We start from the raw sequence: 20,099 nt of genomic DNA on the forward strand, positions 1-20,099 counted from the left end.
TTAAGGAAAATAACAGGAAAGGTTTTCCACATTTATTACATCTACTGACTTTTACATCACAATCAATTTACAGATCAAGGTCGATCTATGAAGGCACAAACACTTCACCTGCAGTCTGATTTGGACATTAAACAATGCGACTGACAAAATTAGAAACTTTTATTTTACTGCATATTGATTGAGGAAGCCATATCCTTCCACTGTTTTCTAAAATATGTCTGCATTTTTCTGTGTAAAACACTTTTAGATGTTCAGAGTTAAGTGTCATGCCTGAGATACTCGCTCACAGATTTGCACTGAATTGTCAGCAGACTCTAAAGAGCATCTGGGGAATCTGCTGCTGTTACCTACAACTAGCCAATCATGAAGGCAGTCCTCTCCTCAGGGACCTGCTATTGTGGCACCTCTACTCAGGACCAGTTTAATATCAATTCAAATAGAGACCCTCGACATCTAACTAGGTTCAGAAAGAGGTTTTGATTTGGGACTCACAAAAGGAGCTGGCTTGAAAATGAACAACTGGCACCTTCATTGCCTCAGTACAACTCATAAACACATACAATCACAGTCAACCAAATTGCACACTAATAGTGCTTTTTAAGGGTGAATAGATGGAAATCAAAACAAAATAAAATAAGACACTGAAACAAAAAGACTGACTGAATTGTCCTTTAAAGTTTGTTGAAACCCAAACAGGTGTAGTGTAAGGGAAATGTCCCTGTGCAGAACCTATTACCTACTGCCCAGGAAGGACTAACAGTGCATCGGCTTATCTGAAATTCAAGGTAGGGCTTGAATCAGTTCTTCAGGCAATCCCCATAATCCGATCACATGGCTGGTCACACCATTTCACCATCATCCAGGATCTCTTTTGGACTGGGCTCAGTGGTTCTCCAGAATCCTCTCTAGCAGTTCAAAATACAATCAACACAAATAGTGCACACCAATGAATTTCCATTGCATTTTGTGCTCATTAACCTCTTTTCCTCCAAAAGGATATTATCAAATATTATCCACATACTTAAGAATCTACTTGGATTCCAAATGTATTAATAACAAATGGTATTTCTTTTAGCTTTAACAAGTAACCACAGTTACAGTCACAAATTATTTTATCACAATTATGTCACAGTAAAGAACATAAGCAGCTTAAACAGTAATAACCACTGTTTACAATGAAAGTGACATTTATCAATCTTACATCTTAACAAGCAAATGCAACTTAATTTACAGTACAAACACTTGAAATGTGCTGTTTCTATTAAAACTGAACCATTTTAATACAGACAGAGCAAGTACTTATAGTTGAATACCTCCCTGATTGTGATATGGCTTGGGGGGCAAATAGCAGCTAGCATCACACCTAGCATCGGCAGTAACATCAGTAGCTTAAAACGTTCAACACTTACACCACACTGTATAAACAACGAGACAAATAAAACGACACAAAGCTCCCGATTGTTTGTTTTCCAAAGGTTTCTGAGCTTAATCGGTTAGTAAAATAAGCTTAACAGGAAGCTAACGGAAGGATTTGACTCACCGGGAATTTCCAACACAAATAACTCGACTGATGTTATTCCCTTATTGGTCAGAGTTCGGGGCCTAATAAAACAGTAGTTTAATAGCATTGATATGTAAAAATAATTTGGTCTCATTAACTGGTTTGCAGCACCGCATACCGAGATATTTTCTGCCCGTGCTCACACACACACTTGACCGTCATTTGAGGGAAACTCTCACAGGAAGAGACAGACACTGCTTCCTGCGCACGAGACGCAAGACTGCATTAAAGCGCCCCCTTGTGACAATAGTAGGCTATAGCTTTAGATGACAAAACGGGATTTTGTAGCCCTAAATTTCGCGCAGTTACACTGTGCTATCAAGTTGCTTGACCATTACGCAACTTAAATTTAGTCCCAACTTATCACATATGATTAGGTGATGTATTTGTGAATCAATACAAGTTTGTGACATGTTCTTTTAAATGACTCAACCTAATAAATTAACAAGACACTGTGCTACATCGAGAAATATAGAAACCAGGATATTATTATTATTATTATTATTATTGCTGCTCAACAGTAGCCGGGGGTGGAGCTTAGCAAATGCGTCAGACGCATTTAGAATGCGTTTTGTTCAAATGAATGTTAGCATTTATGGAAACAAACACATTTTGAAGAATGCTGGCAGAGCTGGTACATGTACTTTGGATTACAGAGGAGAAAAAGAGAGGAGAGGAAAGAAAAAAGATTATTTTTTTAAGGTAAGGACCGCTCGACAAGTGACATTTGCTAAGGTGGAATTATTAAGGGAACATGCAGTGTTCACGTTAATGTTAAACTTTTCTAAACACAGTGTGGAGGGGCTCGGAGTGGGTAATCTGGTGCGCGTGCGAGAGGTGGTCCGGATTGAGTGGTGACTGGTTGTGGTGCCTTCTCGCGCGCGTGTAAAGGGGCTCTGGGTGGCGTAATCTTGTGTGCATGCGAGAGGTGGTCCGGATTGAGTGGTGGCTGGGTGTGGCACCCTCTCGCACGCGTGCAAGAGGGGCTCGGAGTGGGTAATCTGTTGCGCGTGCGAGAGGTGGTCCGGATTGAGTGGTGGCTGGGTGTGGCACCCTCTCGCACGCGCAGGAGGGGCTCCGAGTGGGTAATCTCGTATGCCTGCGAGGATGAGCTTGAATTGTATATCATGGCGTGGGAGCAGCGCCCTTTTCGCGCATACGTTCCTGAGTGCGCGTGCGAGAGGTGTCCTGGATTGAGTGGTGGCTGGTTGTGGTGCCTTCTCGCGCGCGTGTAAAGGGGCTCGGGGTGGCGTAATCTTGTGTGCATGCGAGAGGTGGTCCGGATTGAGTGGTGGCTGGGTGTGGAACCCTCTCGCACGCGCAGGAGAGGCTCAGATTGGGTAATCTTGTGCACCTGGATTTTATGTGGGAGCAGCGCCCTTTCGCACATTAGCGAGAGGGCGCTGCTCCCACGCGTTTTTCCTGTCCCTGCGGGAGCAACAGGAACTAAAGGAGGAGCAGGAGCGGCTGGAGAAGCGACCGGAGAAGCAGGACCTGCCGGACGAGCATGAGCAGCATTCTTCACCTGATGGAAGAGACAGGAGCAGCAGCCATCATTAATAAATGCAACATCATATCAAAATAATAAAATCAGTGTCATTCATAAAGTTGAAGTTGTGTCACTTCAGTCTTCAGCACTTCCTCAAAACATGAAGAAATCCTCTCTCCTTACAAATATCTCAAGGTTTTATGACAATCTGATTCTTTGATTAAAATTCATTGTTTACGGTTATTTGTTAGGTGTGGCTGTGTGCAGGCAGGAATAGGACCCAAGGTGCAGACTCCGGAGACAGATGTGAACTCAAAACAACTTTAATGTTAAACTCAAATATAACATAACTGGAAAAATCAAAATAAACTTACACCGGAGGAATGACAGAACACACAGCTAGGAAAACGGTAGATCGCGACACGGACACAGAAACACAGGGCTTAAATACACAGGGAGTAATCAGGGAATGAATAACAGGAGGGAAATACAGCTGGGGCAAATCAGAACTGACGAGACAAAAGGAAGCGTAAACTGAACACACCAAGATAGAGACCTTCAAAGTAAAACAGGAAACACATAACAGACTCACATGCAGGCACTACAGAGGGAACAGAGACGTGGGACCAGGGCAGACACAAACACTGACTGAACACGGGGATATAGGAACTAAGGATACACAGAGACGCAAACTAGACAAGGGGATACAGGTGATAGGGGAGACAGAGCAACTAAAGAAGACAGAGACATAAACCATAAGACAGAACTCAAAGAAACCAAAAACTAGAATTTATAAATAATAACATTAACTCAAAAACCCTGGGTCGATGACCCAGGCATCCTAACAGTACCCCCCCCCCCCTTAAGGGCTGTCTGGAAGCCAGCCCAAACCAAAATATCAAAATCAAAAAAACCAAAAACAACCCAACCAGGGTGGGCGGCGGGGGAAACAGGATGGAGGGCTAGAAACAAAACAAGGAGCCAGAAACAACAAAACAAAAAAAAAAAAACAAAAAAAAAAAAAAAAAAAAAAAAAAAGTGCAAAACACTGGAGCCCGGAAAGCAACAGAACAAAACACAGAAACAAAGTCCAAAACAACAGCACCAAGGCCCAGTCAAAGTCCAAAAGCAAACAAACAAAAGAGCTCACGAAAGGCGCAGAGGCCCAGGAAATAGTCTCAAAAAAGTTCAGGGGGCCGGCCCGGAGGCTGACGGCACAACAGTCCAAACCCGGGTAGGACAGGGGGGCGGCCCGGAGGCTGATGGTCCAAGAGCCCAGAAAACAGTTCAGGAGGCCGGCCGGGCAGAAGGCACCGGTGGCGACGGAGCAGATCAGGAGGCCGGCCGGGCGGGAGGCACCGACGGCGGCGTAGTCCAGGGGGCTGTCCATGACGGCAACGACGTCCAGTCATCGGCCGGACAGAACGTGCAGGCCGGACAGGACGCGCAGGCCGGGCAGGCCGGGCAGGCCGCGCAGGAACAGACAGCATGGAGACCTCAGGAGCAGACGAAGCTGAACACTCGGAGACTGGACCAGGCGGAGCTGCAGAGGCTGAGGCCGGACCAGGCGTAGCACAGGCTGAGGCCGAGGCTGATTTCGGACCAGGCGAAGCAGGAACAGAGGCTGAGGCTGATTTCGGACCAGGCGGAGCTGCAGAGGCCGGACCAGGCGGAGCTGCAGACTCGGAGCCCGGACCAGGCGGTGGAGCCGGTGGTGGCTGAACGGCCCCCTCGGACCCTCCAGCGGAGACAGACGGCTGAAGCGGCCCCTCGGACCCTCCAGCGGAGACAGACGGCTGAAGCGGCCCCTCGGACCCTCCAGCAGGAAGAGACGGCTGAAGCGATTCCTCGGACCCTCCAGCGGAGACAGGAGGCTGAGCAAACAACTGAGGCAGAAACTGAGCAGGTGACTGAGCTGATAGGTGAGCTAATGTCTGAGCTATGGAGAGAAGTTTAAGTTGTATTGACTGTTGTAACGAAGGCAGTAATGGCGGGTGAGGTGGTGGATTAGCAGATGGTTGGACTAGGTTGTCTGAGCCTACGGATCCTACAGAAAACTGCTGGACGGGCTCACCTGAGCCTCCAGCGAGGTCAGAAACAGGTGCAAGTACCTGCCGGACACCAGCCACTCCCACCCGAGGAGAAGGTACGGGTGCAGCAACAGGCAGAGGCTCAGCCAGCCTAGACACCTGAGCAGGGACCAGCCGGACCTCAGCCTCCCTCACCTGAAGCACTGAAACAGGTTCAGGGGAATGCTGGGCCTGAGCTGCCCTGGGAGCAGGAACACAATGGTGCGAAGGAGCAGGCTCAGCAAACACAGACTCTTCTAAAACGTTTTTTAACTTCCTACCACCACCACCACCACCACGTCTAACAGTCTTAATAGTCTCAGTCTTAGCAGTGTTCATATGATTGTTTTTTTCCAGCTCCGAGGAACGACAGCAATCACAACTCACCACCGGGAGTTGCTCCGCAGAAAAAGAGTGGTGACGGTGTGAGCGTCGCCTCCTCCGGGAAGTGGGAGGTGGCGAACTGGGCTGCGAATCCTCCAAAGGACCGGGCTGCGATGAGGAAGCAGAGAGTTTGTGAAGCTCAGAACGTGGCAGACCCAAAAACAGAGCGAAGGACTGCAGCGGAGTGAGTCTAATGTCCGGTGTCACATAACCTCTCTTCCTCCGCCGCTTAACTCTCTTGTCGGACTGGTAATCCAGGGGTGAAGGCGGAGGTGTAGCAACTGGAGAGAAGGAGCACGTGCTCAACCTGATCGCCCGAGGCATAGACGCTGGCTCGGCCGTAGCCACGGCAGTTTGGAGGCTGCGGGGCCCTCCCAAAGCCAAACGTGACCCATAGAAGGGTGACTGGAGCTCCTGGGCATGCTCAGCTTCCTCCCTCACGATCTCCTTGAGGAAGGCAGAAACTGCGGGTCGCTGATACCACACGGAGTCTGCTGGGTCCATAGTATGGTCGCGATCTTCTGTTAGGTGTGGCTGTGTGCAGGCAGGAATAGGACCCAAGGTGCAGACTCCGGAGACAGATGTGAACTCAAAACAACTTTAATGTTAAACTCAAATATAACATAACTGGAAAAATCAAAATAAACTTACACCGGCGGAATGACAGAACACACAGCTAGGAAAACGGTAGATCGCGACACGGACACAGAGAAACACAGGGCTTAAATACACAGAGGGAGTAATCAGGGAATGAATAACAGGAGGGAAATACAGCTGGGGCAAATCAGAACTGACGAGACAAAAGGAAGCGTAAACTGAACACACTAAGACAGAGACCTTCAAAGTAAAACAGGAAACACATAACATAGACTCACATGCAGGCACTACAGAGGGAACAGAGACGTGGGACCAGGGCAGACACAAACACTGACTGAACACGGGGATATAGGAACTAAGGATACACAGAGACGCAAACTAGACAAGGGGATACAGGTGATAGGGGAGACAGAGCAACTAAAGAAGACAGAGACATAAACCATAAGACAGAACTCAAAGAAACCAAAAACTAGAATTTATAAATAATAACATTAACTCAAAAACCCTGGGTCGACGACCCAGGCATCCTAACATTATTGGTAAATATTGACCCTTGAACCACATCTTCACACTTCAACAACACTGATACACACTGTGAATGTGTATGCCAGTGTTGGTGGTCATCTCAAGTTCACTGTACAGATAAATCCTGTGAGTCTTTGGCACACCTTTGCGTTCATTGAACGTCTTCTTCCTTTTGATCAACTGATGGTCAAGTGTGTGGTGTTCCTGTGGATAACCAATCCTCCTGACATCACCACCGCGTTGCTTTTATAGGAAAATATGTGAAAGGAAAAATGACACAACAGCAACAAAGACAAAACAATGTTTACAATTAAATACATGAAATACTTTTAGGTTCATGGTCATTCAGCTGGCCAAAGAACCCATCTACTTATACAAAAATCCATGAGCAACACAATGTTTGGAGTAAAGCACTTTTAAGCGGGGGTTAAATATACAAATAGATTAGTAAATAGTGACAAAGTAAATTTATGTTCATGTGTGTGTGTCAGTGTAATTCAATGTAGTCTGATATTTTCAACAAACTTCAGTGCTCTTTGAAAATTCCCCAAAGTATGCTTGTCATGGTCCCCGTGTCTCTCTGGCTGGCTCAAGCTGGCGACAGGTTTTTCTCTCTCTCTCTCCCTCGCTCCTGTCTGCCTGGGCGGAGCTCGTTACAGGCTCTTGCTCTTGGCCCACGCACCTGTGTGATTGTCACCACCTGTTGCTGGATCTGGCTGATTCTCTCAGTTCTCTCAGTTAATGATTAAATAGCATTGATTTAATTACCCTGAACCCCCCCTTCCTGACCAGGTTACGGTCCTTTCCTGAGTTTCCGGTGTGTTGTGGCGTTTGTGCGGAGGAGCTGCGGCGGTCATTGTGCTGAAGAGAAAGCGTGTATGTTGATTCCCCCCTCTCCCTGGAGCCCTGGACCCCCACCCAACTAACTGTACATATCTATAGCACTGAGATGTTCCCCGTTGTAAATAAACTGTCTTCTTTTGTTTGCCAAGAACTCTGTCGAGTCCGTCCGGTAGCCATGACAGTGTTGTTCAGAAGAAAAAGGAAAAGATGAAATCTCTACATGGGCCAAATCTGAGTCAGGCTAGTTTGTTTATTAAGGATGTGCTTTGTTTCATACAGTAAAACAAAAACAGTTTATTATGCTTTATTTAGTGAGGAGGCAAAGATTTGGGTTTATGTTTAAAGGAGAAAAACGTTGCTAAAGTGAAGTAAAACAGACTGATAATCAAATAAAGACACAGTGCGGAAACGGAACATGGTAAATGGTAAATGGCCTGCATTTGTATAGCGCTTTTCTAGTCCATAGGACCCCAAAGCGCTTTACACTACATTCAGTCATTCACCCATTCACACACACATTCACAACATGATAAATGTCAGTGTTACACATTTAAAATATACCACCATTCGTCTGTGTTTAAGTATCCTAATATCTTAGACTGTATTTAAATTCACTGAGATATTAAATGAAAACGATCCAGCACTTACGTACAGATATTTTTCACTCTAGCAGACACTTGTGTTAAACAGATCCTTTAATTTTAGTACAGGTTCTGTAATGTAAGTACAGAAAATTAAAAAGTAGCTCTTCTGAGGACATTTCTGGGGTCTCCTCCTCCTGTGTGACCAAACATAACATGTATCAGCTGCTCGCTATCATAGATGGTGTCCAGAAACAATAGGGACTTTCTAAATAACTGCCAAACTTTCAATGGAAATCCTTTTCTTGGTGTGTCTGCGTGTGTATGAGACAAAGAGACAGTTAGAATCCATATTAATTTTATGTGAAATTAAATATTAAATTGAGTGCTTAGAGCAGTCTGAAGCCTCGGTATTTAGCTTAAAGGAAATACTTGTACAGACACAGACCTTTTATTGTTTTAGTGTGTGGCTAAAACACAGCTGACCACTTTTGCTACACTTGCTGAGAGACTGAAATCGTTATTAATCAGGAAGCCTCCATCCCCCACAGTGATTTCTACTTCTGCTTCCAGGATAAAGCAGAGTAATCCAGGCCTGTCAGAGGAGCACAGGGGACCAGGAAAGGCGTGTTTATCTGTCAGACAGAAACAGGAAGCAACGAGGAGCAGTGCCACAGTTCAAGGCGATAGAGGCGGTTTCATTTTCTTATAGCATTTAAACTCGGCACACACCTGCACAAAGACAGGAAGACAGGTAAACTAGCTTTCTGCTTTCTTCTTATCTTGCTCTCACAGCAGGTCTTTTCCCATTTGATGACTCTGTGAAGAAACAAGTTTAAACATTTACAGAAAAGCTGCACTTCCTGCTGTGTAGTGATTCTGTTGTGTGTACGTCAGGATGTGTGCGTACTCCAGGGTCGTTTTTTCTTGTTCTTTGATTTTGTTTAAACTGAACCCTCAGTGAGAATTTGAGGGAAATCTTCTCTGAGTGTCTGCTGCAGCACAGTTTTAACTCTTTCACAGAGGAAGAATGAGGGGGGAGTACATCAAAGTGTTGGACACCTGTTACTTTCAGATTTCTGTTTGAGACTGGATCAGTTTAAGAATAAACATCACGGTTCAGGTAAACAAAAATCATTGGGTATTGTGTAAGAGCGGTCAAAACAGAGAAGTTAGAGAAATCCAGAGGGACTATATTTACAGGCGCGTCTGTGGTTAAGTCTGAAAAAGTCTAAATTATTTCAGCTCTTCAATAGTTTTCATTAGCCATTTTTAAAATGATGGTTGATTTCTTCATTTCAATTTAGTTTTAATTCATTCCAGACTCTGGAAATCGATGCATCACATTTCTCTACAAAAACGATACTAATGCTTAAGGAAAAGAGCTATGATTCTAGATCGAAGTTAGACTTGTTTGATTTTTTCTTGTTACTTCAACTCATTCAAAATAAATAATATTGTACTCAGATTTTTTTTTCAGTTTCAGTTTATTCTGTATAAACTGTCCATCCTCTCTGTCTCTTTAGCTTGTCATGGACTTTGTAGATCCCATCCTGTCCATCGCCTCACAGATCTATGACCTGGTTGAGAATGTGAAGGCCAATAAAAAGCGCTGCCGACGTGTTTGTAACCGAGTCAAAGCCTTGGAGAAGCTGGTGAAGTCCATCAAACGGACGCCTCCAGGGGTAGAGAAACCTCTGAGAGAACTGTCCGTCACTCTTCAATCAGCACAGGAACTTATCAGAAAATATGCCTCAGCCAATTTGGTGGAGCGCATCCTAAACTCCAGCAACCATGGAGACGAGTTCAACAGTGTGAACGAACGGCTCAACGATGCCTTCCAGGTGCTGTCTGGAGCTTTGCAGGTGGAGCAGGGGAACATGCTGTATGAGGTATTTAAACAGACGACCAGAGAGAAAGAAGATCAGTTGGATGGGAGGGAGGACGACGCAGAACTGAAGACATGTGAGGGGAAACTGATTATGGATTTGCTTTTGTAGAGAGATTTGAGCAGAAACAATTAACTACTTGGTCTCAAATGTGATACTTGTCCATTGTTATGCAGGGATAAGTGGACCAAGAGAGCAGGATCTTTACCAGAAAGTTTCCCAATTTTGTTTACAGCTAACAAGTGTGTGTCTATGAAGAGGACTGAAAGTCAGACCCACAATCTTAAAATGAGTTCTTGAGTGAATTGGGAGCCAGTGCAGCTGGAGCAGCAACAGATTTGGTCAGAAGCCTTTCAGCAGAGATCTGAACAACCTGCAGACAATCCAGGGAGCTTTTGCTTAGACAAGTAAACAGTGAATTACAATAATCCAAACGTGATGAAATAAGTGCATTACTAACATTTCCCCATTCTAGAGTGATATAATGGGACTTAACATTGCAATATTTCTTACATGATATAAACAAGAGTGAACCAAAGATTTATAAAGAGAGCTGGGGATTTATAATTACTAATAATTAAATGCAGAGAGGTGTATAAACATTTAGTGAGTGAAAAAAAGTGACTGAAGAAGAAACACTCAATGCATCATGGGAATCTCCCAGCAGTCCACACCTATTGCAGAATAACTAAGGGAGGATTCAGGGTCACCTGGTCCAGCCCTAACTATATGCTTTAGCAAAAAGGAAAGTTTTAAGCCTAATCTTAAAAGTAGAGATAGTGTCTGTCTCCCGAATCCAAACTGGAAGCTGGTTCCACAGAAGAGGGGCCTGAAAACTGAAGGCTCTGCCTCCCATTCTACTTCTAAATACTCTAGGAACAACAAGTAGGCCTGCAGTGTGAGAGCGAAGTGCTCTAATAGGGTGATATGGTACTACAAGGTCATTAAGATATGATGGGGCCTGATTATTTAAGACCTTGTAAGTGAGGAGCAGGATTTTGAATTCTGGATTTAACAGGGAGCCAATGAAGGGGAAATCTGCTCTCTCTTTCTAGTCCCTGTCAGGACTAAAAAGTCCAGCCTGGAAGTAATAAATGCATGAACTAGTTTTTCAGCGTCACTCTGAGACAGGATATTTCTCATTTTAGAGATGTTGCGCAAATGGAAGAAAGCAGTCTTACATATTTGTTTAATATGTGCATTGAAGGACATGTCCTGGTCAAAAATGACTTCAAGGTTCCTCACAGCGTTACTGGAGGCCAAGGTAATGCCATCCAGAGCAAGAATCTGCTTAGATACCATATTTCTAAGACTTTCTGGGCCGAGTAAAATAACCTCAGTTTTATCTGGAATCAGAGGCAACAAATTAGAGGTCATCTATAATTAACCTTAGTGTGTGAAGAAGAACTTATATGAACAAAGTTGAGCCTTTTAGATGGTTATAATTCAAATTGGCATGTGTCAGTTATACTGCATTTGTCCAAAACGGCTGTAAGCTGCTTAGCTACAGCCTTTTTATAAAATCTTAGCAATAAACTGTAATTTTGAGATTGGTCTTTATCTGCCAAGAAGTGAAGGACCAAGCTTGTTTGTTTTGGGGTTGTTTTTTTTTATCTGTGGATGACAGCATTCTTAAAATAAGGAGGGATTTGGCCAGAGAGCAGTAAGGTGCTGATTATAGTGAGCACTCAGGGACCACTAGCCTGAAAGACATTTTTCAACAAAGACACAGATAAAATGTTGAGAACAGGAAGTTGTTTTTTTCTTTCAAGAAAAAACATTTTCACAATATTTGAGGTAAAGCAGGAGTAACGATATCAGTAATGTTGTCAAATTAGATCCTAGAGTTTGGATGGGGAATCAGAGTATGGCTTTCTCTGTTTGCTCTTCAGTGCTCCTGGACTACATGAAGGATCAGCAAGAGAAAACCAACACCATGCTGAAACAGTTTGAGCATCTTAAAGTCAACGTGGAAAAAGTCGTGGAGATGTGTGAGTGCAGCACATATAGAGTTTCATTACGGATAGAAACAACTAAATCTGAAAAAACAAAGGCCCACCTGACCCCGTCAAAATCAGATGAATTTCACATCTACAGACCCTTAGAGTATATAGGGATGGGTCAGCCTCATAGGGTAACGTGAATTTATTTATTTAAAAGGGACAGCGCAGTTTAACATAGTTCAAGTGCAAGCCATGAAACTGATGTGCCGCACAGGTTTATAGCTACTGCTAATTTTCAACAATTGTCCCTTGTTGGGCTTACAATCTAAATAGATACATTTTACAATAAAACATACATTTTCATAAAACCAAATTACATCATAAATACAATTACAGCTACTCGACAATAATTTTAAATGAAATTAAAATCATTAGTTAAAATGACTACATCTTTGATTTCCCTTTAACCACACTTTAACCTTCAATGTAAAAGATCTAATGTCTGTAATCAATTTGATATCGGTTGGAAGTGTGCTCCACAGATGGCGAGCCTTTATAGAAAAAGCTGACTGACCGAATGTAGATCTGCGATATAATATCTTGCAGTTGCCGTTCACCTTACTCCTAGTAATACGAATACTTATGAAGTATTTAATTTACTTCATAAGTAAATTAAATATTCAGATGAAAAAGCCATTTAAGCTCTTTTAAAAAGAGTGATTAAAAACTTCACATCCATGTCACAAATTAACAACTTGTCCTGTATTCAGGACAATTTTTCCATAACTAACTTTGGCCATTGGGCTCTATCAGTGTCTGACTAAACTGCAGCAGTTTAATGTCTGTGATGCAGAGAAACAAAAACAACGACTGGGAATCTGGATTTTTAATCACTGGAGGAAACTCCCAAAAGGCTCATACCACCATGAATTTGGGCAAACAAAACAAACAAAATAAACAAACTGCTGAACTGTGAATGGTTTATGTTTTGGTTTTTTTGCCTGTTTTATATTGTCTGTTTTACCTTTTTATTATTTGTTATGTGTAGCACTTTGTGAATCTGTCTAGAAAGGTGCTACATAAATTTTAAAAAATGTATTATTTATATAATTTACTGACAAGTTTTTTTTCTTCTTTTTACAGTGAATAAGCCCAGCATCACTAGTGTGGACATCCGAATGATTAAACCACAGGAGCTAAAGTACAAACATCCCAAAAAGCCCTTCATGGAAACAGCAACCTCAGAGGTCTACAAAGGAGAATATCGTGGATTCACAGTTGCCATCAAGAGATATATCGACCCTGTGAACACCAACCTAGGGTCTGTGCCACAGTTCAGCTGCATACTGAGAAAAAAAATGATTTTTTTTTTTTACATAAAATAAGCAGTTCTATATAGTCAGAAGCCACCAATGAACTTAAATTCATTTGCAGACTCTGTTTATTCAGAAATACATTAAAACATTGGCTAGAAGAGAAATCTGTCTCCTAGAAACAAGGATTAAAGAATAATTTGATATGAAGGAGTTTAAACTAAACTTAAATTTGAGCTCAAACATTAGAATACTGTTTACGTGTATTTACATCGGTATGTATTCATTGACACCATAAAGGGTTTTTTTTTACCATTTGCAGAAAGGTGCAGTCCATTTTCAACAAAGAAGTCGACACCATGAAGAGATTTGAGTCGCCCAACATCCTGCGAATGTTTGGTATCAGTATCCTGGGTGAGAATGGTGAGTTGAATGTAGCCTGTCAGTAACGTTGCAGACAGACAGAGGTGGTAAAACTTAGAGTCTAAGTCTTTACTTTGTCCCAGCTGATGTTTGGGAATATATGGTCTCATACAAATGTTTTTATTGAAGGATTCTGGTGGCATCCTCTAGGTCATTTGGTGCCAGTAGGTACCCATGTCATTGCTATCTGTCAGAGCTGATGAGTCTCCTGCAGGGAACAGTGCCATGGAGCTTGCACAAGCACTTTGTAACAAAACCACAGCAGACCTGATGATGTTTGCGTGCTTTTTAGCATTAACTTTATTTACACAGTCGGTCGCTGTTTGCAGGAACCTGAGGTGAAGAGACAACTATCTGACAAGGACTCAGGGAGAAGACGCAGACTATATACAGGAACAGGGATAACAAGGCATTCGTAAACTCAATCAAGACATTGTGCTTGTTTGGCAGAGCATATGATAAAGACTGAATCGTTCTTGTGGTCCTGTGTCTGTTTAAAAAAACAACAACAAGAGACAAGGAACAATTGGACCGTCCAATTTCCTAATATGCCACAGTTCCTTGTAGCATGTTAAGACATTGGACGGTCAGTGGCTATACTAAAGTTATCTTATGTTATAATGTTTTTATTATAGCATGCTGATGTCAGTTTTCATGTCCCTGTATATTGTTGTGATATCTGGGTAAGGTAAAGTTTTTACTGATTTTTGCATTTGGTGTGGCCTTGACTCGATTTTCATCTAAACAAATAGACAGACAGGCAAACAAATAAGGAAATAAGCCAATGGGACTGATTACATACCCCCTCCCTTTTGGGGGAGAACAAAAAAGAGAAGTAAAAACAAAGAAAGTCACATGAGAAGCTACAGTCCCCTTAAAAAACAAGTTTTCACAGAACTCTGTGCAGTCCTATAAAGACTTTCTGTAAAAATAAAACAGGAAGTAAAACAGGAAGTAAAATGAAGCAATTTTTCAAAATTATGAAGGAAGTGAAAATTAGAGATTACAACAAAAGATGGGGAAAAGTTTGCTATGAACTTGTAATAACTTGTCCTTGTGGCTACCTGTAGGACCCAACCCTCAGTTCTTCATCATCATGGAGTACTGCGAGAAAGGAAGTCTTCGTCAGGTTCTGGACTCTGACTGCAGGCTGTCCTGGATCAGGAAAGCTCGTATGTGTTTCGATGCAGCACAAGGACTCTATCGGTCAGTGTTTCTGCTTTATTGACAAATTATTATATTATAAATAATTATTATAATTGCTTTTTTTTAAATCTTAGAAAGCACATTTAAAAAAGTCCAAACCAAACAGCAGGTGAGTCGCTGAGCCTGAGATGAGAATGTGTAGTTTATGCACTAATGTTTTTAACTGTCATATTTTAGACTACACAATACAGAAGAAAAATCTAAGGTGCACGGGTGCATCAACAGCAGCAAGTTCTTGGTGGCTGAAGGCTACACCGTCAAGGTACTGAGGGCAGTGCATGCTGGGATTCCTTGCAGTCCAAATTGAACAGCAGCAGCACTGATGATGTTGTTGTTCTTTTTAGCTCGGAGGTTTTGAGCTGGCAAAAACAGAGACGTCTCTGAAAAAGGTGAAGAAATCTACCAATGACGACGCAATCAGGTCCCTGTGCTACTACTCTCCCGAGAGGCTCAACAACATCAACCATCCTTACAGCAAAGAGTGTGAGATGTACAGGTGAGCACCAGCCTGGGATATACTTCCACTCACACCAGCATTAAATGAGTTTTTGTTCAGCTGAAATGATGTGAAAAAGTTTTAGCACACTTACTGATTTATTATTTTTGGAATATTTGTCACAATGGCATGTTTAAAATTTTATATTAGACAAAGATAAGTTGAGCAAATCCAAAATGGTGTTTAAGTATGTCACGGTCTTGGTTACGAATGACGGAAGAAGGGAGCGGGAGATCGACAGACGGTTTGGTGTTACGGCTGCAGTGAGGCAGACACTGTACCGGTCTGTCGTGGTGAAGAAAGAGCTGAGTATAAAAGCGAAGCTCTCAATTTACCGGTTGATCTACGTCCCTTCCCTCACCTATGGTCACAAGCTGTGGGTAGTGACCGAAAGAACTGTAGTAACTGGATACAAGCAGCAGAAATGGGCTTCCTCTGAAGGGTGTCTGGCCTCTCCCTGAGAGATTGGGTGAGAAGTTCAGCCATCTGGGAGGGGCTCAGAGTGGAGCTGCTGCTCCTCCACATTAAATAGAGCCAGTTGAGGTGGTTCAGGCATCTGACACAGATGCCTCCCGTGTGGCTCGTCGGCAGTGTTGGGCAAGTTACTCATAAAAAGTAATTAATTATAGTTACAAGTTACTTCTTCAAAAAAAGTAACTGAGTTGCAATATTCTAAAAGTAATTAATTACTTGAAAAGTAACTATTGCGTTACTTTAAAAAACGTTTAACCCTCTGGGGTCCAGGGTATAATTGGCCATTTTTAACTACTTTTCCCTCCACGTTTTACCTTGTTTGGTATCATTGTTTTCAGCACAACCTCACGTGTCTGAATTTACAGTTATGTTTTCATTTTGACATACTGTATTAACACAATTGATCTAAAATCAGACAAAAAACATAAACTCAGAGTAGAAAAAGTTATATTTTTACTGTAACAACCACAAACATGTTTAATGATCATATTTCATAACTTTAAATGCAAATATAAATGTCAATTTTAAAATCCTATGCACAAGTTTTGCAAACAACAAAGTTATTTGCATCCATTTACCTTTTACCTTGATTTTTTTAATAACCATTTCAAACTATTTACAGAACAATCAGCTGTTCTTCAATAAGATGCCACAAATTATTTGTGCCACTCCAAAAATTTGTGTCCACTATAAAGGAGAACATCACAGCCTGATACCTGCAGGTCTGACAGCAGCAGGTGTATCACTCCTGTTTCTACCTGGAGACAGCAGTCGCCTCATTGTTCTGACACACAACACAAAACTATCCACAACACTACACACTAACTACACAAGACAACACATTAACTACACACCCCAAACACGCTAAACGTCACAGATTTCTCACATCTCAAAACTCGCTCTCTCTCTTTTTCTGCTCTCTCTCTCTCCGTCACTCCTAAAACTTCCCGTTTTTTTGTTTTTTAATTTTTGCTCATAAGCAGAGAGTGCTCGCCGCGCTGTCTTTAGACAGTAAACGTGACGAAACTATTGAGGAAAAAGCGCCGCGTATATCTTGTTTATCATGACTCTGGTTTTACGTGGCCGATCAATTTATAAACTGGTATAAATCACCTTGTTGCTTTGTCTTTAAGTGGTCATGTGATTGGCTCACCACGACTCCTTTATTCTTCCTCAGTCAAACAGCAGCATTCATGCGAATGTTTTGCCCCCTTATGTCCAGCTGTTGTGCTAGACAGTGATCGTGATTACCGTCCGCGGGAGCGCGCAGCTGCTTAAAGCTGTAGCGCCCAGATTACTTACAGCTACTTCCGTGCAACTGATATAAGATGTGGTGAGCTGAACACAGCTTCAACCGTCTGTTTGTTGAAAAATAGTAACAGACCGCATTTTCTTGTTAGTAACTGTAACGGCGTTGTAACGATAGGAATAGTAATTAGTTAGATTACTCGTTATTGAAAAAAGTAACGCCGTTACTTGTAACGCCGTTATTCCCATCACTGCTTGTCGGTGAGGTGTTCCGGGCATGTCTCATGGGGAGGAGGCCCCATGGCAGACCCAGGAAAAGCTGGAGAGCTTATATCTCTCGGCTGGCCTGGGAACAGCTTGGTGTTCCCCTGGAAGAGCTGGTGGAAGCGGTTGGGGAGAAGGAGGCCTGGGCTTCTCTGCTTAGGCTGCTGCCCCTGCAACCCAGCCTCAGATAAGCGAAAGGGGATGGATGGATGATAGAAACTAAACTGAAACTAAACATAAAAATTTGAAACTAAACTGAAACAAGCAAACTCACTCTGGAAACTAAATGAAATTAAACTGAACTAAATAGAAACCAAATAGAAAAACTATAATATCCCTGATTTACAAGGTGGACCTGCTGGTGTGTTTCCACAACATCATCCTGCTGCATAACCTGGGTGAGTTTTAGGGCATGAACTGATCATGCCCAAATGCTTTAGAAAACGTTCCTTCTAAAACGTTCCTATTTTCATTGTTGTCTTTCAGCTTTGGAATCGTCCTGTGGGAAGTCGCAACCCGTAAGAAACCCTTTGAAGGTTTGTATCTGCTGAAAATCAACTTGTATTATCCTGGTATTAAACACTTCAAATAAGGCAGGTGGACTTCATTTTCTTTTGGGAAGACATTTGAACTGTATTCCAAGACGCTTATTCTGCTCTAAAAGCTGATTGAGCTACTATCTTAATGTCTCTGTATTACTGTAAGTGCTTTACTTAAAAATATACAAGGTGAAGGTGATTGCTGTGGTAATTTGGAGCTATATAAATAAAATTTAATTGAATCGAATTGAATAAATAATGGCACGGCATGGTAATGTCTCACAGAGCTGTCACACCTTGGCACATGTGACAGCAGTGGCCCAGGCCTTGATTCATACCTTGGTTCATGTGAAGTTTAATGACTCACATGCATACAGAAGTGAAATGTCTTCGCAAACCAAAATGAAATCCCATCGACTTCATTTTGAGTGCCTAACACTACCATGAACCTGAATCACTGAGAACTTGTGCAGTCAGGCATCCGTACCAAGTTGTCTGTACATGTTTTCCAGGTTTTTCAGATGAAGAAATTTATAGGAAGGTGTTAGAAGAGAAGTGCAAAGAGCCGCTTCCCGATGACTGTCCTCCAGAACTGGGCCAGCTAATAAACGAGTGCCGAGACTTCGATAGCTTCCAGAGGCCTTCAGCTGGAGGTGATAATAATAATAATGACTCCATCAGTATGTTCAGTTATCTTTCTGTGACTGTCGGGGTTCAGTTTACTAAATTTCTAACAATATTTTGTCTTCTGTAGTACTGGTGGATAGACTGCGCAGTGTGGTGGCACAGTTAGAGAACCAATGAAACTCTTCATCTGCCTTTCTGCTGGCCAGGCTCATCCTCAGGGGAGGAAATGCAGCTTTGAATAAAACTGGACTTTAACTTGTGGGCCACTAAATTGTATTTATATTCTACCTTTAGGGTACCTGGGTCGTTGACACAGTGATTTCAGTTTTGTACCTTTTTATTAGTGTTCTCATCTTAGTTTATTTTTGTGAAAATTTTGGTTTTTGTTTTGCATTTCTATTTTTTCCCCAGTTCTTCTTGGTGTGTGTTTATGTGGTTCTCAAGTTTTGGCTTCCTTATTCCCTCTATTCTGTGTCCAGTCAGGCTCTGTGTCTGCCCTGATCCCACGTCTCTGTTCCCTCTGTTGCAGTGCCTGCTTGTGAGTCTGTGTCTGTAAGTTCAGTCTGTGTTTCCTGTTTTACTTTGAAAGTCTGTGTCTCATGTTAATGTGTCTGGTTTTGCTTCCTTTGTCTCGTTAGGCCTGATTTGCCCCAGCTGTGTTTCCTTTCTGTTTCCCATTCCCTGATTGCTCCCTCTGTGTATTTAAGCCCTGTGTTTCTCTTTGTCCAGGTTGCGATCTACCCTCGTTTCATGCTGTGTGTTCCGTCCGTCCGTCCGTCCGCTCGCTCGAGCTAGCGTAGTGATGGGTAGATGAGGCCTTGTGAAGTGTTTCAGCACATTCCCCAAACCGTATCGATACTGTGTCGACACAGTGTTGCTATTTTGCTCCATACTGACACCTGCTGGACCTTAAATATCATTGCAGGCAACTTACTTGAGACTCACAACAGACACTGATTCAATGACCTAGTCATATTTGTATACACTGTCCATGGAATCATTTTATATCTTTTACATTGCAAATATTGTAGACATCTTTAAATATATTGTGAATCACATTAAGCGAAAATTAAAACGAAAGTATTATGAATGTAATGTTACCCATTTAAATGTAATTGACTCTTCAGAAAATTGACTATTCAGAAAAATAAGTTTATCCAATGTTTTTGCATTCAGTCTATTGCGTTTTTTGGACACCATCTCCCTAGCTTTGGAAAAACACGCTCACAGGGCACAGATAAAGCTGGGGTACACAAAAACTGTAAAGCCAGGTGGAAAAGGTTCAGATAAGATGTCCTCCTAGTCCCCCAGTACGTTAAAGGATCCTCTGATCTTGGAATGTTCCTCTCCAACATTCTCCACAATACTAAGGGGTTGGCTGTCCTTTATAATAAAATTCAGGACTGCCTGGTCAAAAACAGTCTTCCTAGATGCTTGATTTCAAAATAATAAAACACATATTTAAAAAAAATATATATATGATGATAATGCTGCTCAATGTCTATATAGGACAACCTGTGTTCATTCTCGGTGTGTTTGTCTCCTCATTTTCATGTTTGGCTCTGTAATGCCTAAACACTGAGGAGGTGCTTTTGTTTGTGTAAGAAGCTCCGCAGAACAGATGCGAC

The 20,099-nt window shown here is 42.4% G+C and overlaps 1 protein-coding gene and 1 long non-coding RNA gene across 2 annotated transcripts; one reads left to right on the forward strand and one right to left on the reverse strand.

The window, feature by feature from the left end:
• On the reverse strand, positions 1–1,728 carry LOC309709745. Its single transcript, XR_014277590.1, has 2 exons — positions 1,541–1,728; positions 1–905 (listed from the first exon to the last, which is right to left on the reverse strand). It is a non-coding gene; the product is annotated as an uncharacterized lncRNA (long non-coding RNA).
• Positions 1,729–7,454: 5,726 nt separating this feature from the next.
• LOC309711553 (mixed lineage kinase domain-like protein) lies at positions 7,455–19,642 on the forward strand. The gene is made up of 12 exons (XM_082541950.1): positions 7,455–7,553; positions 8,623–8,803; positions 9,576–10,014; positions 11,831–11,929; positions 13,025–13,202; positions 13,517–13,617; positions 14,688–14,823; positions 15,001–15,085; positions 15,168–15,319; positions 17,792–17,841; positions 18,357–18,497; positions 18,599–19,642. The coding sequence occupies exons 3-12, from the start codon at positions 9,582–9,584 to the stop codon at positions 18,646–18,648; spliced, it is 1,425 nt and encodes a 474-aa protein (XP_082398076.1). The 5' UTR covers positions 7,455–7,553; positions 8,623–8,803; positions 9,576–9,581; the 3' UTR covers positions 18,649–19,642.
• Positions 19,643–20,099: the final 457 nt, after the last annotated feature.

The sequence above is a fragment of the Aulonocara stuartgranti genome (assembly GCF_965226115.1).
Source record: "Aulonocara stuartgranti genome assembly, chromosome: 7".
Taxonomy (NCBI): domain Eukaryota; kingdom Metazoa; phylum Chordata; class Actinopteri; order Cichliformes; family Cichlidae; genus Aulonocara; species Aulonocara stuartgranti.

Excerpts from the sequence above, each read along its gene's own strand:
- LOC309711553 (XM_082541950.1), top strand. The coding sequence starts at position 9,582 with ATGGACTTTGTAGATCCCATCCTGTCCATCGCCTCACAGATCTATGAC. Across the intron at positions 10,015-11,830 it reads CGACGCAGAACTGAAGACAT|TGCTCCTGGACTACATGAAG; the intron begins GTGAGGGGAAAC and ends TTTGCTCTTCAG. Across the intron at positions 14,824-15,000 it reads GCAGCACAAGGACTCTATCG|ACTACACAATACAGAAGAAA; the intron begins GTCAGTGTTTCT and ends GTCATATTTTAG.